Source organism: Coccinella septempunctata, chromosome 4, assembly GCF_907165205.1.
Source record: "Coccinella septempunctata chromosome 4, icCocSept1.1, whole genome shotgun sequence".
NCBI lineage: Eukaryota > Metazoa > Arthropoda > Insecta > Coleoptera > Coccinellidae > Coccinella > Coccinella septempunctata.
Window position 1 is genome coordinate 17958038 of NC_058192.1, and position 23293 is coordinate 17981330.

Genomic DNA, 23293 nt, shown 5'->3' on the forward strand with positions numbered 1-23293 from the left:
TCTTCGGAATAAATAAGCAATATATTATTTTTTTCCAATAAATACTCTGCATTCTTGGTGACTACCAATAATTCAGCTACACTCATATCTCAAACTGGTGGTCTTACAAACTTTACATTTGACATAGCAGCAGTAGTAATATTTACAATGGCATCGTTCGATCTTCTCTTCGACTACAGTTCTGTATCCTCTACCGCAACATAACAAACGGCAGCTGTCAGGTCCTTTGGACGTTACATTGCACTGCCTGCAAATTGAAAAGAAAACGTTATCTGGTTTCAACAAAAGCTGCATGTGTTATTTGGAAATACAGTGCGAGTCTCTAACTTGGAATGAATTCAGTAAATCAAACACAGTTGATTTGTTTCCGAGTCTCTGACAAGGGTGGCCCTAGGTTGAATTCTATGGGGTCGGGGTCATTATAGAATTTTAAATTAAAATTTTAAGTAACAGCCTCTGTAAGTATCTCGAATTCGAAGTATTTGCAGTCCCATATTTATATAATTTGTTTTTCAAAATCGTACTTCTTTTCATATCATTATTATATTATTTTTGTTATTTTTTTCATAAATAAAATTTAAAAAGTCGAATTGGTTGTTGTGCTCTGAGGAGGGTAATTACCCCCTCTACCTCCCTCGTAGGACCGCTCTTGGTCACTGATTTGTTGTAAATATGCTGGGAGAGGTCGATCAGTATTTTAAATTGCGCTCTTTCTGATTTAAGAAAATGTTACATACAGCGTGTCCCAAATTTATTGAGATATGCGACCTCATCGATAATTTTTTTAATCGGCAATCCTAACTTTTTTATGACCATTCTCAAAGGGTTGATCAAGTTACATATGCGTATCAAATTCTTATTCAAGAGATATTCGTTTATCTTTTTTTGTCAAACCATTGAGTATCATGGTTTTTACTCAATGGTCAAACGAAATAGTTGAGTAGATAATATTGGCCGACTTATCAACTGATGTCGTTCCTTACGACAAACTGATATATATCCTCGCTATTGTTCGCTCATTGTATTATCCTGATTCTCTATAGTTACCGAAGTACCCCTCAGAAGCTCTGTGAGCTTGTACGGAGAACCAGTTGCGTTCTGTGTAGGCTTTGTGTCCTTACGCCACCTTAGGCACAGCACTGTTAATTTTAACCCAACAGTGAATGATGGCCAGTACCAGTAGAAAGTTTCTTATCTAGCCCAGGATCGAAATCCAGTACCTTGCGGTATACCATTATTGAATGAGGTTGAATACTCATGCAAAGAGTGGTATACTAAGCCGACGCTTTAACGCACAAGCCACGGACGCTATCGATGCGATGCTACTCTTCTTACTTCTTTTTATTTAACTTTTTTGTTTGACAAAAAATGATAAGAAATACCTCTTGTCAATTCATTTTTAAACTGCTTGAATTATGTCTGCCTCTCCGTGAACAACTCTTTTACAGATAACAGATAGATATATAAATAGATATCGAGATCGATAGTATGATTTTAACGCCGATAAGACTATGGAGGTCAACAGGACAATCACTGCTATTGCAGTGAAGAAATATACGCAGATACCTACTTTTGACTACCCCTATACATTTGATCAGATCCATTCGACTGATTGAAGACAGTTGAAAAGGTTTTCAGAGAATTTTCTGAGATTGTAGATGACGTGCAGTTCCGAATACTTTTCAGCACGACCTGGTACATTCTCTGTAATCTGTGCTGGTACATTCCTGGTTTCTAATTACTGATAATTCAGGCCTGTGACCGCCGAAAATTCGTAAGATTTTAGCGATGCCTGTAAGACTGGCTCTAAAAGAAACTAATTGGTGGATAATTGCGCCAGAATGTGCAAGCCAAAATCTCGAGGGGCAATTATAACTTTTTGTTATTGGTGTTCGGCAGGATTCACTCTGATTTAAATGTTCTTTCAAAGGTTTATGGGTATATCCACGAATGCAATAGAACAAATACTTGTCCTTGACTAGAAACTTTTTAATTAATTATCTGTCGGTCTTCTTCTTTGCTATGCGATATTCCATTTCTTCGATCAAATCGAAAGTTATCTGGTATGCTCGAATTCCATATCTACATAATACATAAGAATAAGAATGGATGTAGATAGCATGAAATTGGAATACTATAATACATAGGTAATGGAAAAATTGCTTATGTTGGATTATCGTCGTTAGAAAAATACATTTTGCAATACCATATACCCATAAAAAGTATCTTCCTATTTTGAATACTTAGAATAGAAAATACATTTCGAGAAAGAGTATTCACAATGCAAAATTAAATTACATATTTTGCATTTAAATATAGAATGCTATATAGAGATCTTAAAAATAAAGAATGGAAAACCTATATTTTCATATGAAACTTTCGGTAAAAAAATTGGTAAACATAAGCAATTTTTTCTTAAATTCCAAAATTTTCTCTAATAACGATGATTTTTTAACACCTACACGTGTGTTTCGCTTTCTTAGGTATAGTTTATTGCATTCCATTACCTTCACCATTGAGTATTAACTCAATACTTAAAGCCATTACCCAGCTAAACCTAAACGAGCTATATTTTGGCATAGCCAAACACTTGTAGTGGTAAAAACCTCATCGTCAGTAAAAATTTTGTAATTTAATTTTATTATAGAGGCCCCTATCAATGCAGCAATGCTCTTATCCTACGATGGTTTAGGCATCATTTCGCAAGGACAAAAAATCATTTCAACGAGAATAATTTGTATTCATATGTAGGCGGGCAAATTGTTCTCAATGTACAAAAGACAACCAAGAACACATTAATCTTATTGTGCCGTTGCATTCAAGATATAATCAAGGTAGGACAATTGTTGAGCGATATAAAATTATACTCTTATAATATATAGGAAATATGTAACAATAGTGCATATGTTGAACTAATTTATTGGAATGAAGGATGGATGCGCATTATTTTCTCATCCATATAAACATGAAGTAATAATTGATTGAATTGTTCTGATTGAATTTTCTGCATCCTTGTCTTGCTATATACCTACCTTTTATTGTTCATAATGACAACCTTTAGCCGGTACCTCATAAGTTATGCCCCAGGGAAGAAAAGTGCTAGCGAAGTATATAAATAAACATTATATGCCGGAATTTTCAATGGGCGCTGTGATTTTAATTTATAAAAATCCTAAGCTCGCAAAATTTGAACGTGCATTTATTAGGTATATTATAATATAATATATGTATTATATATTAAAACGCAATCATTATTTTTGAGAAATTCAAAATTTTGTCAGTTTACACTGTTTTCAGTAACAGTACATACAAAAGCGATCGAGATGTAGTGTCTCTCTCCCTGGAAAACTACTCTAAACTCCAACTGACTGAACATCAAGAAAATGATGACTTAAAAACCTTCAGTATCTAACGAATTCGGTATTACCAAGTAGAAAAAATTGAACACTTACCTTCCAACTGTCCCCAAACTTCCTAGTTTGTCATCTCTAGTACAATAATCAGGTGATTTGGAGAGATAAATTAATTGATTGGTTCCTGGATGCTTATATCCTTCTTCAACATCATCAGGCAATACATCCTTAACAACTTCTTTGGCATTTGAGTACCTCTGCAGCAGCTTCCTCCCTATCTCCACCATAGAGGGCAAAGCTCTCCAGCAGGTCTTTATGTTGCAAGAACCAGACACACCATGGCACTTACACTGAGTCGTCATACTCTCAGAGATCACCCTCCTGCCCACCCTGTTATTGTGGAGATTTATCAAGGCCATCTGAGTTTTCAGCAATGAATATTTCCTTTGCTCTTCTCCTTCGAAACTGTTGTCTCTCTTTTTCAATTTCTCTCTAGTTTTTTTAGCCACGTATTTTTCAGCGTTGTCTATAAACCGTTTGGCGAAGGATGCGCCCCATTTGAGGTTGTCCCCACATCCGCCCCACTGGAAGTTTTCGTTGGGGGTTTCTGTGGGTTTAACTGCACATGTACAGTGGTAAAGGGCGCCACTGGAACATGCCCTTGCCATTGCATAGGTCAGACTCGCTGAGCTCAGGGAGTAAACAAAGGCTTGCTCTCTCGTTGCTGGAACAATTCATAGTTTGATTTCAATATGATACTCAATGAAAATATGGAATATTATGATACAAGTACAAGTGTATAAGTGAGCCTTCAAAGCACTCGAAACGGGGTTGAAACATCAACACTCTTCATATGATTGCTAACTTAAAGTTAGCCCAAAATTATAGCAAAAAAATCCAGGAATTTGTTTGTATTATAATATATGAAAAGTTGCTGATTGGATTGATTATATCTCCAAGAATTATAAATCTCATCCTATATGTATCTATATAGTGGGTACACCATTGATAATAGACCATTCGTTTTGCATATTCGGAAGCCAAAATTTATTGAAACTAATTTCTGAATAGATATAATAAAATAGAATTGTTTTTTTTTACTGTATCCATGGTATATAACTTCTTACCTCTGTTTTCCCCTCAACCCTATTGAGAATTTCCTGATTTTGGCCAAACGGCTTTCCGCAGCTATGTAAAAACCCCTCGTTGCCATCGCAAAGATAAGATCCTGACAAGGCATACGAATTGTTCAATTGTAGGCAGTTACACCGGAATAAGGCTCGATATATTCCTTCGTAAATGTTCTAGGGATTTTAATTTTAGCCGAGGTCCGAACGGAGGTAATGTTCTGACGAGGCAGATTCGTAGAACAATTCTAGAGTGTGTGTTCGACGTTCATCCAGAGACTAATTTCAAAGATATTCAGAGAAATTTGTCACTATTCAACAGGCTCGGATCTAAGGAGGGGCAAACCGAAGCATCTGTCTTGGGTGCCAGCTTCTCGGGGCGCCAAAAAAATAATATGACATGGGTTTGAAGAACAAATTCTTCAGGAAGATGCCTAGCATTAACCACACATTAGTTTTTTAATTAGGTATCAACCTCATTTGATTTTGAAATTGACATCAGTTTGTAGTATTTGAACACAATCGGCAAGGGTTCATTCCGAAATGCAAAAGTTTGGATAATATATAATAAATAATAGGCACATGTAGGTAGTGAGAAGTTGAAAGGGATAGCTTGAAGAAACACGACTCCATAAAATTTGATTTTCAACTTAGGTAGCTGAACTTTTTGGACTTCAAGAAGTGCAAAAATGTTCGCTAAGACCTGTCCACTGCTCACAAATTGAAGAGACGAATTCGAGAGAAAGCTGATTGTTTGCATTTGAATCGAATTAGCAGTATTTCTGTACATAGCATGTGGAGTAGCAACACACACACATAAATATGGTCCTCATGGAACATAATTGCGCAATTGCAAAAATGCAAGAAACTCATTCCTTATAGTTGAATGATATTTTTTTTGCGGTATATGTATGTGCTATAATGGGCTATTGCATATCATATTCTGGTGTTGTGTAATATCAATTGTGGATTAATTGTCACAGACTCACAATGCGTTCAAAAGCCCCCAACTACTCCAACTACTAATTGCTGAGCTAACCGTCTCCGGTTCTGCAAAGTTTAGTTAATGGAGCCTGGACACGGTATTGTAGTAGTAGAAGTGCTGCATATACTCAGGGGGTGGAAGAGCAAGAGCTATAACCGTCGCACAAGATCCGGTAATACGAATAACTGCACGACGAAATCTCTTCTTCGCAATACAATAATGACAAATTTTTTCATAATGGGCATCACAATCTTCTTGTTCGAACATTCCAACAATCGTCGTAAAAATGGGATGAAATGGGGAAACATCATAGCACTTTTTAACATAACTAACATAAGCACTTTCAAGAAACTACCTCGATTTTCTACATTTTTTTTCACCCTCAATTGCACGATACAACAATTATGATTCTCTCGAAAGTGACCTGATGCATCTAATCAGATGAACTTGGTACTGAACCATTCATTGTCCAGCCATATGTTTACGTTTTTTTCATTTTTGCGATGCGGAGTCACCTTTCGCAGTCCCGTACTTGCAACCATTTTTGGTTCCGAAAATATCTCAATTCAGATCCCTCTACGAAGAATAATGGAGAATTTTATTTTAAAAACGCAGACACGAATCAAGTCTGGAAAAGCGGAAAACCCAGTCCCTCCTCCCCCCTTAACTTTGCCAGAAATTATTCAAGGGACAGCCGCCCCCTTCACGAACACGAGAAAAATCTTGAATTACAACAATAATTTTCTTTTAGTATCCAATGCTAGTCACGATTCTGCGATCCAATTTTCAATTTTCCATCCGACATACGTATAATGGGGAAGAATAGCTGTAGTTCTTTTGCACAACAGCCCGCGCTCGGATTTTCTCATCCTCCTTGTTCCATTATTGACTTTTCTTTATACTTCATCAAATAAGGATCGTGGGCTGAATGCGGAATGCATATTTCTGATTTTCGCACGCAATTCATCATGTGGACTATTGAGGACGACTCCAGGACGGAAATTGGAATCGGCTTTCCAATTGAGGATAACCTTTTCACCATACTGTCCTCGTTTTTTTAAAGTTGAACATGAGGGGAGTATTCTATTTCCGAAATCCCAAAAGCTACCCTCCGAATAGATCGAGTTAAACTTCTCTCTACTTTAGTGATAAACTGAGTGTACGTCATGGTTTTCAATAAAATTCATAGGAATTAACAATGATAAACAATAAATAAGTGAATTTTAGAAAATTCTGGATTTTTTAGCCCTAGACTTCTAGCATTCCTAGAGAAACCTCGGTCTGAGTTTATCTCATAATCATGGGATGAGGGATGAGTTATAAGGATAATAATTTGCCCTTTTTATTCAACGGATATGCCCACCCTTTGGGTTTGGTTTGGTAACACGGTAACGAAGCTGGCGTTCATTAGTTCATCCCCCTCACTTCGAATTGGTTTCACATTCGACTTATAGGTGACTGGTATCCAAACTCCATATACTATAAGAGTCTCTTCTCTTATTTTGATTTTATTATTATTATTATATTAGTAGATCTCGATGGCTCACATATTCATCATCTTTACAATTCCTATCTCGCGTAAAGGCGGTAGGTATTACTTAGGTAATAGCAAGTGGGGATAATATGCATTAATTATATGACAGTTGGACCAAACTAGCCCTGAACCTTGACACATGCAAATGGCGTAGTTATATAGTCAATATTTTCGGGGAACGAGATGCTTACCCCATTTAAAAAAGTTTTTATTTTTCTATTTTCTAGCGAACTTTTAATACACTGCGCAAAAAAATTAACGCACATTCTGAAAATCTCAATTTTAATGAAAGTTAACTCTACATTGACTTTATAAGTGATTTTTCATGTTCTCTCGGGAAGGTTTTGAACGAAATAAGACACATTAAATGAAAGAAAAATTCAGGATTTCACCGAATCTTATGTGAAAGAAGAGAAATGAACAATTTTCAAAATATTGAAATGCGGATAAGTGATTTAATACTTGGTATTTCCACCCCTTGCGTTAATTACAGCTCGGCAACGACGGTTCATACTCAAAATGAGTGATCTTAAAATGTTCTGATCTAATCCTTCCCAGATTTCTCCGAGTTAGATTCCTAAGTCATTAAGAGTAGCTGAATGATTTTCTGAACTTCTCAGCCTTCTATTGAGGTTGTCCCAAACCTGCTCAATCGGATTGAGATCTGGACTTCTTGCTGGCCATTCCATTCGAGAGACTTCAACCTCTTCAAAGTACTCCTGAACGATGCGCGCACGATGGGGTCTGGCATTATCGTCCATAAAAATGAACTTTTCACCAATGTATGGGGCAAATGGCACTACATGCTCTTCAAGAATGATCCTTATATACTTATCAGCATTCAAAGCTCCATTATCAGGTCACTGACACTAGGTCTGTGCGAGCAGTCAAAGATATTTCACCACATACCATAATCGATCCTCCCCCGAAACCAGTAGTATTCAGGAAATTGCACTGAGCATATATTTCATGTGGACGTCTGTATACAAGGGAACGTCGATCACAATGGTAGAGGCAGAATCTAGACTCATCTGTGAAGAGAACTCTTTCCCAATCGGCCTCTTCCTAATGGATATGCTCTCTCGCAAAATCCAAACGCGCCCTTCGATGGGCTGGGGTAAGAGCTGGGCTTCTTGCCGCGACACGAGGCCTTAAATCATATCCTCTGAGGGGATTTCTTATTGTCTGAGTGCTAATTTGCACCTCATGAGTTTGCTCAAGCTGAATTTGAACGAGGCGAGCGGTTGCAAACCGTTGTCTCAACGAAGAAACTCTCAAGTAACGTTCTTGAATGGCAGTTGTTACCCGTGGTCGACCCTGTCCTGGTCTTCGGACATTCATACCTGTCTCCCTGAATCGCTGCAACATTCTGGACACACTTGTATGGGAAACTCCAAACCTTTCTGCAATTCTTGTGTATGTCCACCCTTCTTCTCGCAAAACTACCGCTTGGGCACATTCCTCTTGGGTCAAATTGCGTGTTTAGCGTTGCATAGCGATCGAGTGTAGAAAATCAAACGAAAGAAAAACTATTGATCACTAGAATTGATCGAGAACAACTGATTTTAGAATGGAGCCAATACATTCAAAATCTGATAATATCATCTTTTTTTATTCCTGCTGGGAAAAAACATCTGTATTGAAGAAAACCGTTGAAAGTGGATAACATATGCATGCATAACGCGGATCGGTCACCGAATGCGAAGTTGCGCGAAGCTGAGCATTTTCAGTATTAATACAATCGACAAGCTACGAATCGAGTGACGTAGCTCATCATTTAGCATTGAAAACTCTCAGCTTCGCTCAACCTCGCATTCGGTGGCCGATCTCCCTAATTCTGATAAAAATAATTATATCATTGAGAACACCTTCAGTTGTAGAATAAATTTGAGATTTCCATAATGTGCGTTAATTTTTTTGCGCAGTGTATTTAGGCTGAAACTTCCGATTCAACGTCAGATCATTCTCCATTTATTCTATTGAATGTGTAACAGTAATATTCATAAAAAATAATAATAAATTCCAAATGTCCTGAAGAAACTTGAGTTACAAGTTACAGTATAATACCACTTTTTATTATGTAGTTACAAATTTTCAAGGAAATCTTAATTATTTGATCGAACATATCTTTCCTAACTCTTTTACAAAGATTTTGTCCTATGGATTAAAGAAAACATTTGGAGGATTCCCTTTTCATTCCATACCGGCGGAATCTCATTGAAACTTCCGCGCCAACTTCGCACGTTAATGTGCTCTAACAACGTCCTCTCGTACAAGAAACACAACAACAAATTGAATATTTAGGAGCTCGAAGTTGACTCAGTGTAGTGCTCGGACTACGTGATTTTCACGAAATAGAGCCAATAATGTCTTTGTCAGTGACAGCAGCCCCTGAAAAATTAACAGTCTCCTTGTTGGCTTCCAACTCAGGACTGCATATGAAATTGCAAGTCTTGGATAGCAGGAGCAGCTGTAATTTTCCTCTGGTTATATTTCAGACGAAGATATTTCGTATTTTCGTTTCGGCTAAGTACAAGAAGTATCTACATCAATTTAAAAGAAAATATTATAATGTTAATCCCTTTATAGGCTTATGGATACGGCTCTTTTCAATTTGTTTTAACTTCGAAATTGTTCGAAACAGTTCATATTTGAAAAATTGTATTTTGAAAAGTTCTTTATCCCTTGCCTTCAATAATTTTGGTTCTTTTTTAAGGTGTAAAAAAGAATTATCACCTTACATTATGGGACTATCACGTAGGTAATGTTTGACTCATTGACCTAACGAATACTTTTATATATAAGTTAAATGTGGATTTTATTTGCTTTGATTCGATATTGGTAGATGAACAGAAAATTTAGGAATTTAATCATTTTGCCATTCTTACCTCTGGTCAAGTCGGGCATCAAATATGGTGCTCTAGTTATCGAAGAGCAGTTCCATCGTCTGTCTGCAAAGATTTTCTGGCAAGTATCTGCGGCTATGGTAGCAGCCATCTGCACGTGTGGCATGGTTTCCATCCAGGACCTGCACAATTTCGCCTGGATCTTGATAAACCCGTACCTTCTCCTTGCAACTCCACATGGAGATCGTAGGCCTGACCGTATACCTCTTGATGGGTTGTTGTTGGCCGATGAGAGGTTCCAGTGGATGTTGGAATGTTGGAGGGATCTGAAGAAATTTCACTTTTATGTAATACCTATTAATTTCAACCCGCGGTTTCGTCCGCGTTATTATGGTTATGATGAATATTAAAAATATCAACTGGTTTTCCCCTTAGTTAAGTAGAATTCAATTATGAAAAAATTGCAACCAAAGAATTTATTGCTGTATTGGCTTCAGGTATGTCCCAATACGAATATCCTAAGTTTTCTCCCTCGGCGGAATTGCCAATAAGTTGGGGCGGGGCGCTGAAATGTCCACCCTAAACGGGTGTTTGTGCGGTTTTTCGATCATATCTCGTGTAAGACTTGAAATTTCGGAAAAAAGCCTGATATGAATGTTGTAGAGTATAAAATTTTGCGTTAAATAAGAGCAGACGCAGGTATTTCGGACTAACCGTTTCCGTTATACAGGTTCTTAAAGTTTGACATATTTTTGAGAAAAATGAAAAATATGCGTTTTAACAGCAGTTTTGTGAAAATATCTTCTGAAATAACCTTTTAATGATGAAAGTGATCTCTATTAAAAGCTCAAGCATTAAATTCTGCGTCGGATGGCATGAAAAGCGTTTTTCACCTATTTCAAAACATTTCGAAGTTGTGTCACCTTTGAACATTCACAACCACTAAGTAGCAACTGCTTTCTGCTCTGCATCCAGATTTTTCTTCTTCTTTTCGGATTTATAACAAGAAACATGCTTTTTTTTTACAGTATCACCGCTCTTAACAAGATAATGTTTTCCATCCCTGCTCTTCCTACTGAGCACGACTTGTTTTCACAGTCGCATCCTCATCGTCTTCCTTTATTATCTCCTCACACACAAAACACTTGTCCGTCGTTTTCAATCACAATATTTCAATCACAAATAATTTTAAACAGAGGAATTATTCGGGACGTGAAATGCACAAAGTCCGTGACCAGCAGGTTTCTAAAACGAATTGAAATGAACAGAGAAATACATACTGTACAGTACAGTACATTTGCAACAAAACTTGCCGTGTTTATTCCATAGCTTTTCGTTAAGAACCTTCCTCCAAATACCTGTGTATAACCCTTCAAAATACAAATTTTGTGATCTGGTTCGAAAAATATAATGAGCCCTAAAAAATGGGGGAATCCAAAGAAGGGACACGAACAATAAATAACAAATAATAAATATATTATATAAACTAATTTCTACAAAGTCTGTTACAGAAACAACCCACCGTTCATACATACCTTTCATACATCTCTTTGCATTTCGCCAACCAAGGCAATAAAAATAATCATTACAAGGGTCAAGAATAAATCGAACAAATCCTCCAGAAGTACAGTGAGGGGGCCACGACTACGAAAAGGAGAGTTTGGAATCAACTCCCTAACTAACTTTATTTTTTTTAATCGATTTTATCTCTTCTATTCTATAGTCGTTAGTAGAAATTGGTAAACCATTGTGTAAAATTCGCGAGGTCTTTTTGATATTTTGTTTGGGGTGGACTAACTTTTTTAAATTTTTTTAAATATCACATTTAACTGAAATGACTCTAATTTTTGGGCCTTCCTGGAAAATTGAAAATTTGGTTTGTACCTAATATTTTAATTCATTTTACCTACATCAATTCTTTCAATAATTCTGTGATTAATTTCAAAAAGGAAGTATATCTTGCGGAAAATAAACCAACATAAAAATGTTATAATTTGAAAGAATGCGTGAGTAAACTTCACCACCCTGTACATTATCTGAAAGGTTCGCGATCCGAATCATAACGAATGTCATAAAGTTCGTTATGTATGTGGAATGTGCATCATAACTAATATGTGGATATATCGTGCACAACCTCGTTCATTTGGAGAACGAAAGTAATAAATAATAAATCAGGCTAATTTGAGACAAAAGAACCGTCAGTCTGGCACCCAGAAAACCCAATCAGTTGCCACAATCACCAAGGGCGTAGAAAAGAAGCAGGAAGAACTTGGTAGAACATCGATATTAGGGTCAAGTTTTTTCTTCTACCTAAAAACCCTTTATGAATCCTCAAAATTAAAATCATCTTAATTATATCGATCCAATACAGACGTTGGATTTTTAACTCTTCCTAGTCTTTCTCAAACAATTCACTTTTATTTGTCCCAATTTCTTAGAAATGTTTTTCTTCTGAAAATATCTGAATCGAGCACTTCCACAGCTTTTATTTCATTTTTCATTTCGAGATGTTTCTCGAGAAGTTGGTGTACCAGTATTCTAATCAGGTAGAAAAATTAATGCCTTTAATGGGCTGCAAGTTGGAAGGGAAAGGATTTTGAACAGAAAGTTATATTAAACAGCAACTTTTGACATTGCAACATTACTATATGTTTAGTATACAGGGTGTCCCAAAACTAGTGAATCAAACGTCACACCACGATAGAGTAGACCAAATATTATCGAATGACACCAACATTAGTTCAACGAAAATATACCGTATCCAAAATAATCAGAATTTCATTCAAATACCTGAAGTTGCCGGTTTTCGAACTATTTTTCTCAATCACAGGTACAGTTTGTGAAAAAAGATATCGATTTTGAATTATATTGAACTAAGATTATTGTTATTTCCCCTAATTGAAATTATTTCAAGTAGTTAATCGATAACCTAAGTAAATGTGAATTAAAACAATTGTTTTTTCTATAATACATAATTTTTATTACCCAGAATAAACCCCCTCTATAGGGGTGATAATATGGGAGAAAAACGCTATCCTTAAACACAATTGGCCTGATTGAAAAAATTGTTCGAAAATCATCAACTTTAGGTTAGGTTTCTTCAGAAACGGTACATTTTCGCCCAACTAATGTTGGTGTCATTCGATAGTATTTGATCTACTCTATCGTGGTGTGACGTTTGATTCAGTAGTTTTGTGACACCCTGCATGTATGTATCTATATATTTTGTTCAGTTCAGATACTCTGTCTATGATTTCGACCATAATGTTTGATAGACCAGTGTTTAATAGCTCATAAATCACAAGTGATTAATGAATGTTTGATATATGAGGTGTGAGTTCTTCCGCTATGCCAAGGCGGAGGGGATGTTCCATTAAAACCCTAGCAGAGACCCTAGTTGAAAGCAAATATTTTGTGTTAAATCTTTGAAATATTGAGCAGTAGAACAATATGGTCAGCTTGTCCTCACAAGTTTCAACCACGTTGAAACATCATCAGTGAGATAAGCAGCATTCAAGGGCGAGATTATCTCAGCACGCCACTGGCAATCATACCTGTAATTAGAGGCGCCCTGAGTGACTACCTGAACCACTCCAATATCATGTGTTAATTATGGGTTGCTTCACAAGCAGAAAAGTTGAGAACTCCTCACGATATGTAATTTCCCTTATTCAACAAGGTTCCGTGTTATCGCCCTAATTTATACCAGAAGGGATGATTGTAATTGTGCAGGGGTCGGGGTTCTTCAGTGGGAACTACCCCTTCCAGGCGACCAAGTCTACGCAGGTGGTGAGAAATTCGTTAGATTTATTTTTCCAAGCGTTCTCAAGAAAACGAGGAATACGCGATGATATTATGAATAACTCATGTGAACACAACCAAAGTTAACTCTTAACTGAAATCACTCAGGCTTTTTCATAAAAACTCAAAATAAGAACTCTGAAACCCATAAATTGATTTTCATTTACCCGCACACAACTTATTTCGAAAAAATTGGGTTTTCTTTCAGATCAGAGATATTTTGAGAATATAAATTGTTGTCTCAATTTCATTGAGACGCTTCAATACGCGGACGTTATTCAAATAAAAAATTAGTGTGTGCAATCAAAACATCCCGTATTTTTGCCTATACAGGGTGTCTGTAAAAAAATGCGAAGAACTTAGGGAGATGATTCCTCGATGAAAATAAGCAGGGGTAGTTTCTATAATTTTTTTTTTAAATCGACCTCCTTTCCAAGATACAGCCTTTGGAAGGCGATGGCAAGTTGGCAGTTTTTAATTTTTTTTACGGGTACTAAAGAACACTGACCTCGGGTTTCAAAAAGCTTGATCGGGGAATCAACGCTTGATTGACAAATAGACGTCAATTTGTTTTCAATCGATAATGCAGTCATGATCATTCAGAATATTATTCTCGCATGAAATTATGATGTTCATGCGCCCATTCAATTAGTCTCAATTGCTACTTCTTCAATATATTTAGAAATAAAAAAGTTTCAGTGATTTCGTTTTAGAAATTGAGTGACTGTCAAATCGTCGATTGGACAATCAAAGTTTTCTGAAACCCGCTATGAGTCATAAAACTATACATAATATGGAGCACTAAGTAGATGTTAATCACACAATATTTTTAGATTTCATAACTTTATTATTAGGGGTTGAAAATAACAACCCCTTATGATTTTCCTTCAAAAATTGTATTTGTGGAATAGATTTTCGAAAAATAAAATTCTCTTATTGTTTCTCATTCAATTCTGGAGAAAAAAAGTCTCTTACAAAATTTCGATACAATCGATACTTTTCTCGGAATAAATAAAAACTTACAAGCAGTTCTGATCACTGTTCATTCCATTTCATCGTATAAGTGTTCCATAGAATGACTACCTTCCGCTAAAATACATGTTGTTATTTCCAACCCCTAATAACAAAGTTATGAGATCTAAAAAAATTGTGTGAGTATAACATCTACTTAGTGCTTCATATTATGTATAGTTTTATGACTCAGTATTTTTTAGAACCCGGGAATTTGGTTTCGATAAAAAATCTTAGGAACTACCCCTGCTTATTTTCATCGAGAAATCATCTCCCTAGTGATCGTTGAAAAGTCAGGAAACCAAAAATTTTGCACATTTTCGAAAAATGACTACTTATTACTTCAGTTCTTCCGTACCACTACTTTTATTGAAATTTTGATTGGGAAATGCATATTTCCTAATATACATGCTGGTGTGAAAATGTGTAAATATTTCGGTAAATATTTTTTAAACCGAAATTTGCCATATCTTGTAGACTACAGTAATTAACTACAACAAGGGGTGTCAACTAGAGTCAAAATTTCTTTGAAATGAAAATGAAATGTTATGCAATAAAATTGCTTCTGACCACCTTTTTGCCATAATAACCCCTACTCCAGATAAGAAGCGTATAATTAATAACGATCTGCGAGTAAAGGGCAGGTTGAATAACTGACTCGAATACTTTTCAAACAAATAAATGTCCAAAAAAGCCCTAATTGACATGTTGTAGTTGCTGCATTCCACAGGATGTAACAAAATTCTGTCGAGAAATATCTGCAATTTTTACACTCTGTTTTATCTCAAATATTACTTTGAATAATTAGGTACAATTTCGACCATATATTTCTGACAAAATAATTGATTTTGTGGATCACAAAGCATCAAAATCCAATCAGGCGTTCAAGAGGCAGCTACTTATGAAAATCTTTCGAAATTTTCTTGGTAGTTTTGCGGTCAGTGTTTAAATATACCCACCAATCCGTTATTTATGAAAATCACAAGTTCAAATTCCTTGGAAACAAACACAATAGAACGAACGAAAACCCGCAAACCAATAAATCTCTATAATAACCTCTAATTTTCGACATAAATGTTCAAAGAACCATTTTCAAATCATAATCGTAGGTGCTTTGCCCTTCCTCCAAGACCTTATTAGGTCATTTTAGGAAACTCTCTTCCTGTCTCCTTTACGACCATCTAATCATTAAATGATGTGTAAACAAAGGGCACGTCTGGCTCACGACTTCAACTTCAATCGTAAAAATATATTTATTCACAATTAACACCTACGTTAGCGGTGAAATATCAAATGCACACGCTTTATAAACATTCCGATACTGAAGCTCCACCCTGTATGCAGCGGAACACAATACCGTAATTACATTTTATCTTTTCATTTTACACATTTCAATGACTCCACGGTTAATTTCATAGATTTTACGATGATTGGTTTTATGCGAGCTTGAATCCTGTTCTGATAGCCCTTTTAGATATTGGGTGTTAAAAGTTTTCGAAGCGGTGCCGTATGATGATGGTGCAATTTCACGCTGCCAGAAGGCCTCTTCTTGGTGAATTGAGTCTTCCCCTGTGATTTATTGAATGAGCTTTCCGCGGAGACATTCCGTAGGTGTCCTGTGACGGATTTTCCATTGAACCTGTGATGGCCATCACGATTTTAATGTATCCAATGGCTACCCAATAATCCTGAAGCAAATACCGTTAAGGGGTAGCGTACTATCTCCAAGAAGAAGAAAGGAAATCTCAAGTTGTGTGATTCCATTTAATGAGCACGGAAACGATATATTATACTTATCAGAATGTGTAATATCAACGGATGTTTATTGATTTCAGATGGATGCGAAAATGGATTTTATAGACACTCGGAAGATAATACTGAAATTATTGAATATGGGCTATTTAGATCAGCCTTTTGTTAAATTTCACCCTGAATCACGTACGACCAATGTAATATTGACACCGTATATTCCATTAGACAGTTGAGTAGAGCTTCAAAAGAATAAATAAAAATGTGGTTTTATGGGTCTCTCAGCCGAATTTATTCATAATTTTGACCCAAAATGATTCTACATCGGAAATATAGGTAATTATGTTACCTTTGGCAGTTTGTCCTGAAAAATTTCAGGGATACCTAACTCGGAGCCCTTTTATTAGTGAATAGAACGTTTTTATGAAGCAGAAATGCTATGCATTTCAAAAATTCATTTTTCTCCTTTTTTTCAAATGGGACAAAGCTCTTTGAAAGCAGCATCCAACCATATCACACAGGCATGACTTTTTCTCTGTTAAAATGATTTTTCCGCAAAGTCTGTTCTTTCTTCTGAACTATACTTTTGTCGCGATCTTTAGATATCTGTAAAAAATGGAGATTCGAAAAAATTGTTCATGCCTGTGATGATTGATTTCGACATTTAAAGAGCTTTCGAATGATATATTTATACAGAGTGTCCCATGTGAGCGAAAAACATTTTCAAATGTGGCACAACTACTTTTTAACTAATAATAACATTCTTCCGAATAAATAAGGAATTTGTCGATATTTTCGAAACGCTTTGAGATATTGGAACTAGATTCGGCAACTGCGTAATGGCATTGACTTGAAAAAAATATTAGGCCATATTGCGCCTTTTTCAAAATTAAACTCATTTTTATGATTCTCAATCCATTCAGAGCAAAAAGTCTAGGCGTTTTTTTCCTATTATGCACCACTTTTCAGTGAAAAATTGAAAACCCGTTTCAACGAAATACTCGAGAAGAGCAATGGATAAATTAATACTATTAGATCAAAAAGCTTTTCAAGTCAAAAGAATTGTTGTATGACCGCCTCCTGCTAGGATACAAAAGTTCAGTCTCCTCCTCATGGATTGCCGAACTCTTTCAAACACATCAGGGTGATCTCTTATTGTGTAGCCCTCTATCTTGGAAACGAAACATTTCTGGACAGAGGCCTACAGGAAGTTTGCGACTCTAAATAATCCTGAATTTGTTAGAAATGTTTATAAAGCAGATACTTCTGAAAATTTTTGGCATAATCTGTAAATGTTGGACTATCTTCGTTGCAATTTTCAATAAATCTGAAACGAGCAATCTGAGACCTATAAAATTGATAAATTTGAATTCATCTTTCCATGTCCCACTAACTTTGAATAAAATATAGATTACCCAACTTGAAGAAAAAATTGCATAAATAAATTATTGAAGGAACAACTTTTAGTAGACAAGTTTTTTAACTCCTATAGTGTTCATATGATTTTTGGGTCTATTTAGGCATACGCACCGTGTATGTAGAGTGAAAAAACTGAAGTACAAGGCAACAAACATTCCTAAATTCCATAAGCTTGAGAAGGGCTTTTGTGCTGGACTCATTCGACTAAAAATGTTATAGAAAGTGTTATTTTTTTATTCTGATTTCATGAATCTGCTGACGTTGAAGAAATGAGTCTATTGGGGTAAAAAAATAATGGTTGGACCGTTCTTGTATACTTCTCGATTCTTCTACCAATTTTCATGAAGTTATCCATGGCAATGCAAAGATCGTGAACTAAAAAATCAAATTACATATTAAAAAAAAATCGACATAAAAAAAATGTATGAATTTTTTTATTTTACAATATTTATTTTCAAAATCACAACAATACATTTAGTAATTAATAGTTTCGAGAACCGTCCTTCTTTAGGAACTATCCTACCTACTCTCTGTGAGTATTGGAAACAAAAAGAAGTGAATAAAGTAAAAATTTTAGATTTTTTCGAAAAATTGGCGCAAGAATTACCTACCAGTTACATAAATAACTAGAAAAAATCACTGTAAATTCTACCTCATAGCCATTCTTTCTGATGTTTCCGAAATATTTCTTCTAGCATTCACCATTTCAAGTCAAACTCAAAAGCCAACTAAGATTTTATAAAGGCTGGAATATTTCAAATTCAACTTTCAAATTTTCATCCTTTCGAATGGGTCGATGAAATCCCAAAAGGGGATAGATACCGGACAGCTTTCGAGGGTGTTTTTTCCACCTGTCTTGTTTAAATTCAAATTTTATTATTGGAGGAAATGAACCAGTGTAGTGCAGTTCGGAATTTTCGTGATACCCAAACATTACTGTCATAGTTAACTCTCTAAAAATGGGGAGGGTCACGTTTTCAACAAATAATTTACGACGTCGTCTTCATTTTTGTTGTTGGAGAGACAAACTGCCTGATACACCTTGTAAAAACTACCCCAATTCAAATTAGAGCCGGGGTTTCCCTTCCACCTCCCGTAATTTATCATGTTTTTCGGATTTTCAGGGGTAGCAGGAGATATATTTCAGCGAAATCTACATAAACGAGTGAGGAACAAAGCGAAACGGAATCCCCTAACGGCAGAAACGTGGGTTTTAATGTCACGTTTGCGTGCCGGAAAATTTACCTCCAGAAATCATCAGTACATGCTAAGATTGTCAACTGTATGTTATAACGAGTGAGGTGCAAGGGTTGTTAGTTATTTTGAGGGCGTTCAGGTTGTTTCAAGTATGGTATAAGTTTTTTCAAGGGCTCAAAATTATGTTGGTAGAACGAGGGGGATAATCGGCTGTTTTTCTCATACAAATTGGAACTATGCCTCTGTTGAAGTTGTATACCATTGCAAATAAACTGCTCCACAAGAGTTAGGGATATCGTATTCAATCGTTTTTAAAAGTATGTAATCTCCGAGAAAATCGCTGTAAAATCATTTAAAAGTCAATAACAATTCGAATCGATCCAATAAAAATCAGTATGAGACATTTCGTCAATCTGGTCGCCTTTTTTTTGAAGTTTGGTTCTTTGCATATGCTTCATGAATGTTCTTATTTTGAAATGAAGTCAGTTTATCAACGGCTTCGATTTGAAAAGAGTTTTCTGAAAATGCCAAGACGTAAATTAAATTAAATTCCGACTTTGAAGTCGGAATTTAGTTAAATTCCGAGTTCAAAGTCGGAATTTAACAAAATTCCGAGTTCAAAGTCGGAATTTAACTAAATTTCGAGTTCAAAGTCGGAATTTGACAAAATTCCGAGTTCAAAGTCGGAATTTAGTAAAATTCCGACTTTGAAGTCGGAATTTTATTTACTTCGAAACCGACACAGGCTAGATGCACAGGGTGTTGTTCTACGACGACATAGATTATTTTTCCATATTCACAGAGGGGAGGGCCTGGGAGCTCAATGTTCTTTTTATGGTACTATTTCAGTACTGGGGTGGGGGGAGGTTGTGCCCAACCTTACCTCTACCTGTCTACGACCATAATTTCATAATTATTCAAAAACATGGACCTAATGACAATTTTCTCCAATAAAATACATCAAGTTCAATATTTATTAATGAACAACGTGTTTATTTTGTGAAATCTGAATCCTCTCATGAATATCTCAGCATATTTGGAAATGAACCAATTCGTCATAGAGCAGCCTATATGAGGTTTTCTCACCGTTGTAATGACATCTTCATGTAAGAAACATCAAAGCACACCGAGTGTACCTTGGGGTGTACTGATTTCTTGTCCATTGAGCCTCACGAGTACATATGGGAAGGCAGTTTTTTTCATAAAATCTCCGGAATATAGGCTAAAAAACAGTTATGTCTAAAAAAAATATTCATGTCATGTCATGTCTGTATCATGTTATCACCTCTCATAGAAGAAAACTCAAATAATAATGTACACCCTGTGAATATTTGTAGAAAACAAACTGTAATTCAGGAACAAATCTACGTCGTCGTAGAACACCCTGTAGAAGTTCGGAACTGAATAAAATTCCGAGTTTGAAGTCGGAATTTAGTAAATTCCGACTTTGAACTCGGAATTTTGTTGAATTCCGACTTTGAACTCGGAATTTAGTTAAATTCCGACTTTGATCTCGGAATTTTGTTAAATTCCGACTTTGAACTCGGAATTTAACTAAATTCCGACTTCAAAGTCGGAATTTAAGGAAAAATATTTTTAAAATATTATGTGGCCCTTCTACGCCTTCGTAACTTCTCGCTCCCACAAAATGTCTGCTCAATTTTTTGACAGTTTTCTGAATTGTAAAAAAAAATTTAAAAAAGGCTTTTCAGGTGCCATCCTCAAGGGCTGTTTATCAAAACGTCTTTCTGATGGCACCTCGCACCTCATGCTAGCTACTCCACTGAACCCCCATCTTAAAACTACTTTTTTCGTTATTGAAGTGGGCCGGTCTGGAAGAAAATTCCCGGGCCGGTTCGAGGTAGCCCATCCGCCCCTGCTTCGTTTCCCGATACACAGTTTTTCTTAAAAGCTATAACTATTTAATTATTGCTCTGGAACCGGTCGAGATATGCAAGTGAAATTTTGGTGGTTTAGGTAGTTATTGAGCATTTTTTGACAAGTAATTAAGTATTTGATGCTCATCGTTGGCGCCCATACGGGTATGATGTCAATTTAAAAAAGTGATACGCCACTAGGTTTTCTAAATGAAAATCATTCTTTAGTTTCTCTTTCCATTTGTGATAAAAACCTCTCATGATTTGTTTTCATATGGGGACCGTTTTCATTCAAAAAGCATCTTAACGCAAATTTTCCCTTTCTTTAATACACCAATAGTTTTAAGTACTGTAGATTCGGGTGAATTGGGACGATAGTTGAATTCAACTTGTCATATTTTCAAAACGGTGACCTATTTTTATCTGACAAAGAGGTTCGAATATGCTTAATGACTCAGACTATTGATTAGGATATATAGGGTGTTTCCTAATTGAAGGTCAATATTTATGCTTTATGGGGGTGATTTTTGGACCCATTTCAAGAAAAAAAACTTCTTGGTAAATCGGCAATGAGGCTCAGAGCTGAATCTTTTTCACGTTTGGGGGTGTCATGTTGGCAGTTTATTAATTTTATGTTATTTTCTTTTATTGTTCTGGTACTTAATCAGATAGTTCTGATATAATAAGGAAATGAAGAATAAGCGTTAAAATGTTTTTTTTTTTATAAAAACGGCGTCCTATCTGAAGGCAGGAGAGTTTTTCTTGTCACAAATTGAATATCCCAGAGGCGTACCTTTTTTTTTCTTTTGAAAAATTGGGATCATATTCATATCTTGACTAATTACAGAGCAAAAAATAAATTGTTAGTTCTTGAAAAAAATTCTAACACCACGTATCGGTAAACATTTGCGAAAACAAGTAAAAAGTAGATACCCCGTGAAAAAATTCAAGGATAGCAAAGATAGTTCATTAATCACAAGAAAGATTATGATTTATTATTGGTAGATAAATCGAGGTATAACTCTTTTCGCAAATTTCGCAAGACCTCTCATTTACTAGTTTTCACTTTCATTGAATATGTATTCAAAGAAATATTGGGAAAATGATTTTTTTGCTAACCAAGCAGCGTTTGGCACGACTATCACTTGGATGGACGACCGCCATGGTTATTTCAATACGTTCTATACGTATTGAATGAGTTTCAGAATCCTTGCACTTTACAGTGATTAACATGTCAGCAAAATTTTGTTCTTGGTAAAAATTGGAGTAAAGGTACCTATAGTAGAGAAAACTTGCATCCAGAATTTTGAATATCCAAAAAGTGCGAAAAACAAAAAGAGATTTTTGATCAAGTTTCTGAGACTCAATGGGGAGTCAGAATGAAGTTATATTTTTATAACCAATTGAAAAGTAACAAACAAAAAATATTTCCAACTGAGCATATCCCAATGAAAATCTGCAGAATCAGAAAAAGAGAAAAATAAATTATCGGAAAAAAAATTATCCATGTCGACATATTCATTTAAATATTCTCGAATTTGAAAAACCGTCAAAAACAACTTACAACCATCGTATACCCTCCGCACAATCAACCAGCAAGACAGCGAGCAGAAAAAATATCGCCGTATTCATATTGGTAGCACCAAATAGGTACACATCACACTTTTTGTCGAACAGTGCGACAGCTTTTCCGGCTAAGACGTCACTTCATTTTCGCGGCAAGCTGAACGTTCAAGAAAGCTCCGGAGCGGCAAATGGACTAGAAAGCTGGCCGAAAGTCAGAATCGCACTGACTGCCGTTGTCGAGCGCGCTAGCAGGGGCTCAAAGATGCCGAAGGAATTTCAATAACTACAGTTTCGTGAATGTGGGGCCATTCAATTTCGGAAAAGACCGGCGAAAGGGGTTCCATTTGCGGGATTAAAAAGTTCCAACTATATTTCATGAGTTACAAGATGTGGAAATGGGTGTTTCATCCGGGTTTTGGCAGGGGATGAATGTTCAATCCCTCTTGGTTTAGTCCGTATAGTGCAACTAGCAAGGTTTGATCGAATATTTGGGAGTAAGGTTTACTATCTTTGAATTTGATAGGTTTAGATGTATCAATATTTTGTACACCTATACTGAAGGTTTGTGAATAAGTGAGAGACACAGAGCGTGATTCTGCATGAAAAATGAAATGACAGTTTGCTGTACGCTATATAGCATACTTAGACCTTGCTAAAAAAGAACGCAGCAAACCCATAATTCTTTTAAGAAGAATTATTAAGCAAACCACCACCACCACCAACAGTAAAAAACCCTTTCTCCCCGTGAGTGTATTGGATTAAGAAATGGAACTCCTACAAAATGAGTTTAAATATTTCATATTGAAGGGCATCTCACACTTCAACAAT

The 23293-nt window shown here is 35.9% G+C and overlaps 1 protein-coding gene across 1 annotated transcript; it reads right to left on the minus strand.

The window, feature by feature from the left end:
• Positions 1-55: 55 nt before the first annotated feature.
• Positions 56-22710, minus strand: LOC123310668 (protein Wnt-11b-1-like). Its single transcript, XM_044894239.1, has 4 exons — positions 22464-22710; positions 9888-10171; positions 3453-4077; positions 56-247 (listed from the first exon to the last, which is right to left on the minus strand). The coding sequence occupies exons 1-4, from the start codon at positions 22529-22531 to the stop codon at positions 73-75; spliced, it is 1152 nt and encodes a 383-aa protein (XP_044750174.1). The 5' UTR covers positions 22532-22710; the 3' UTR covers positions 56-72.
• Positions 22711-23293: the final 583 nt, after the last annotated feature.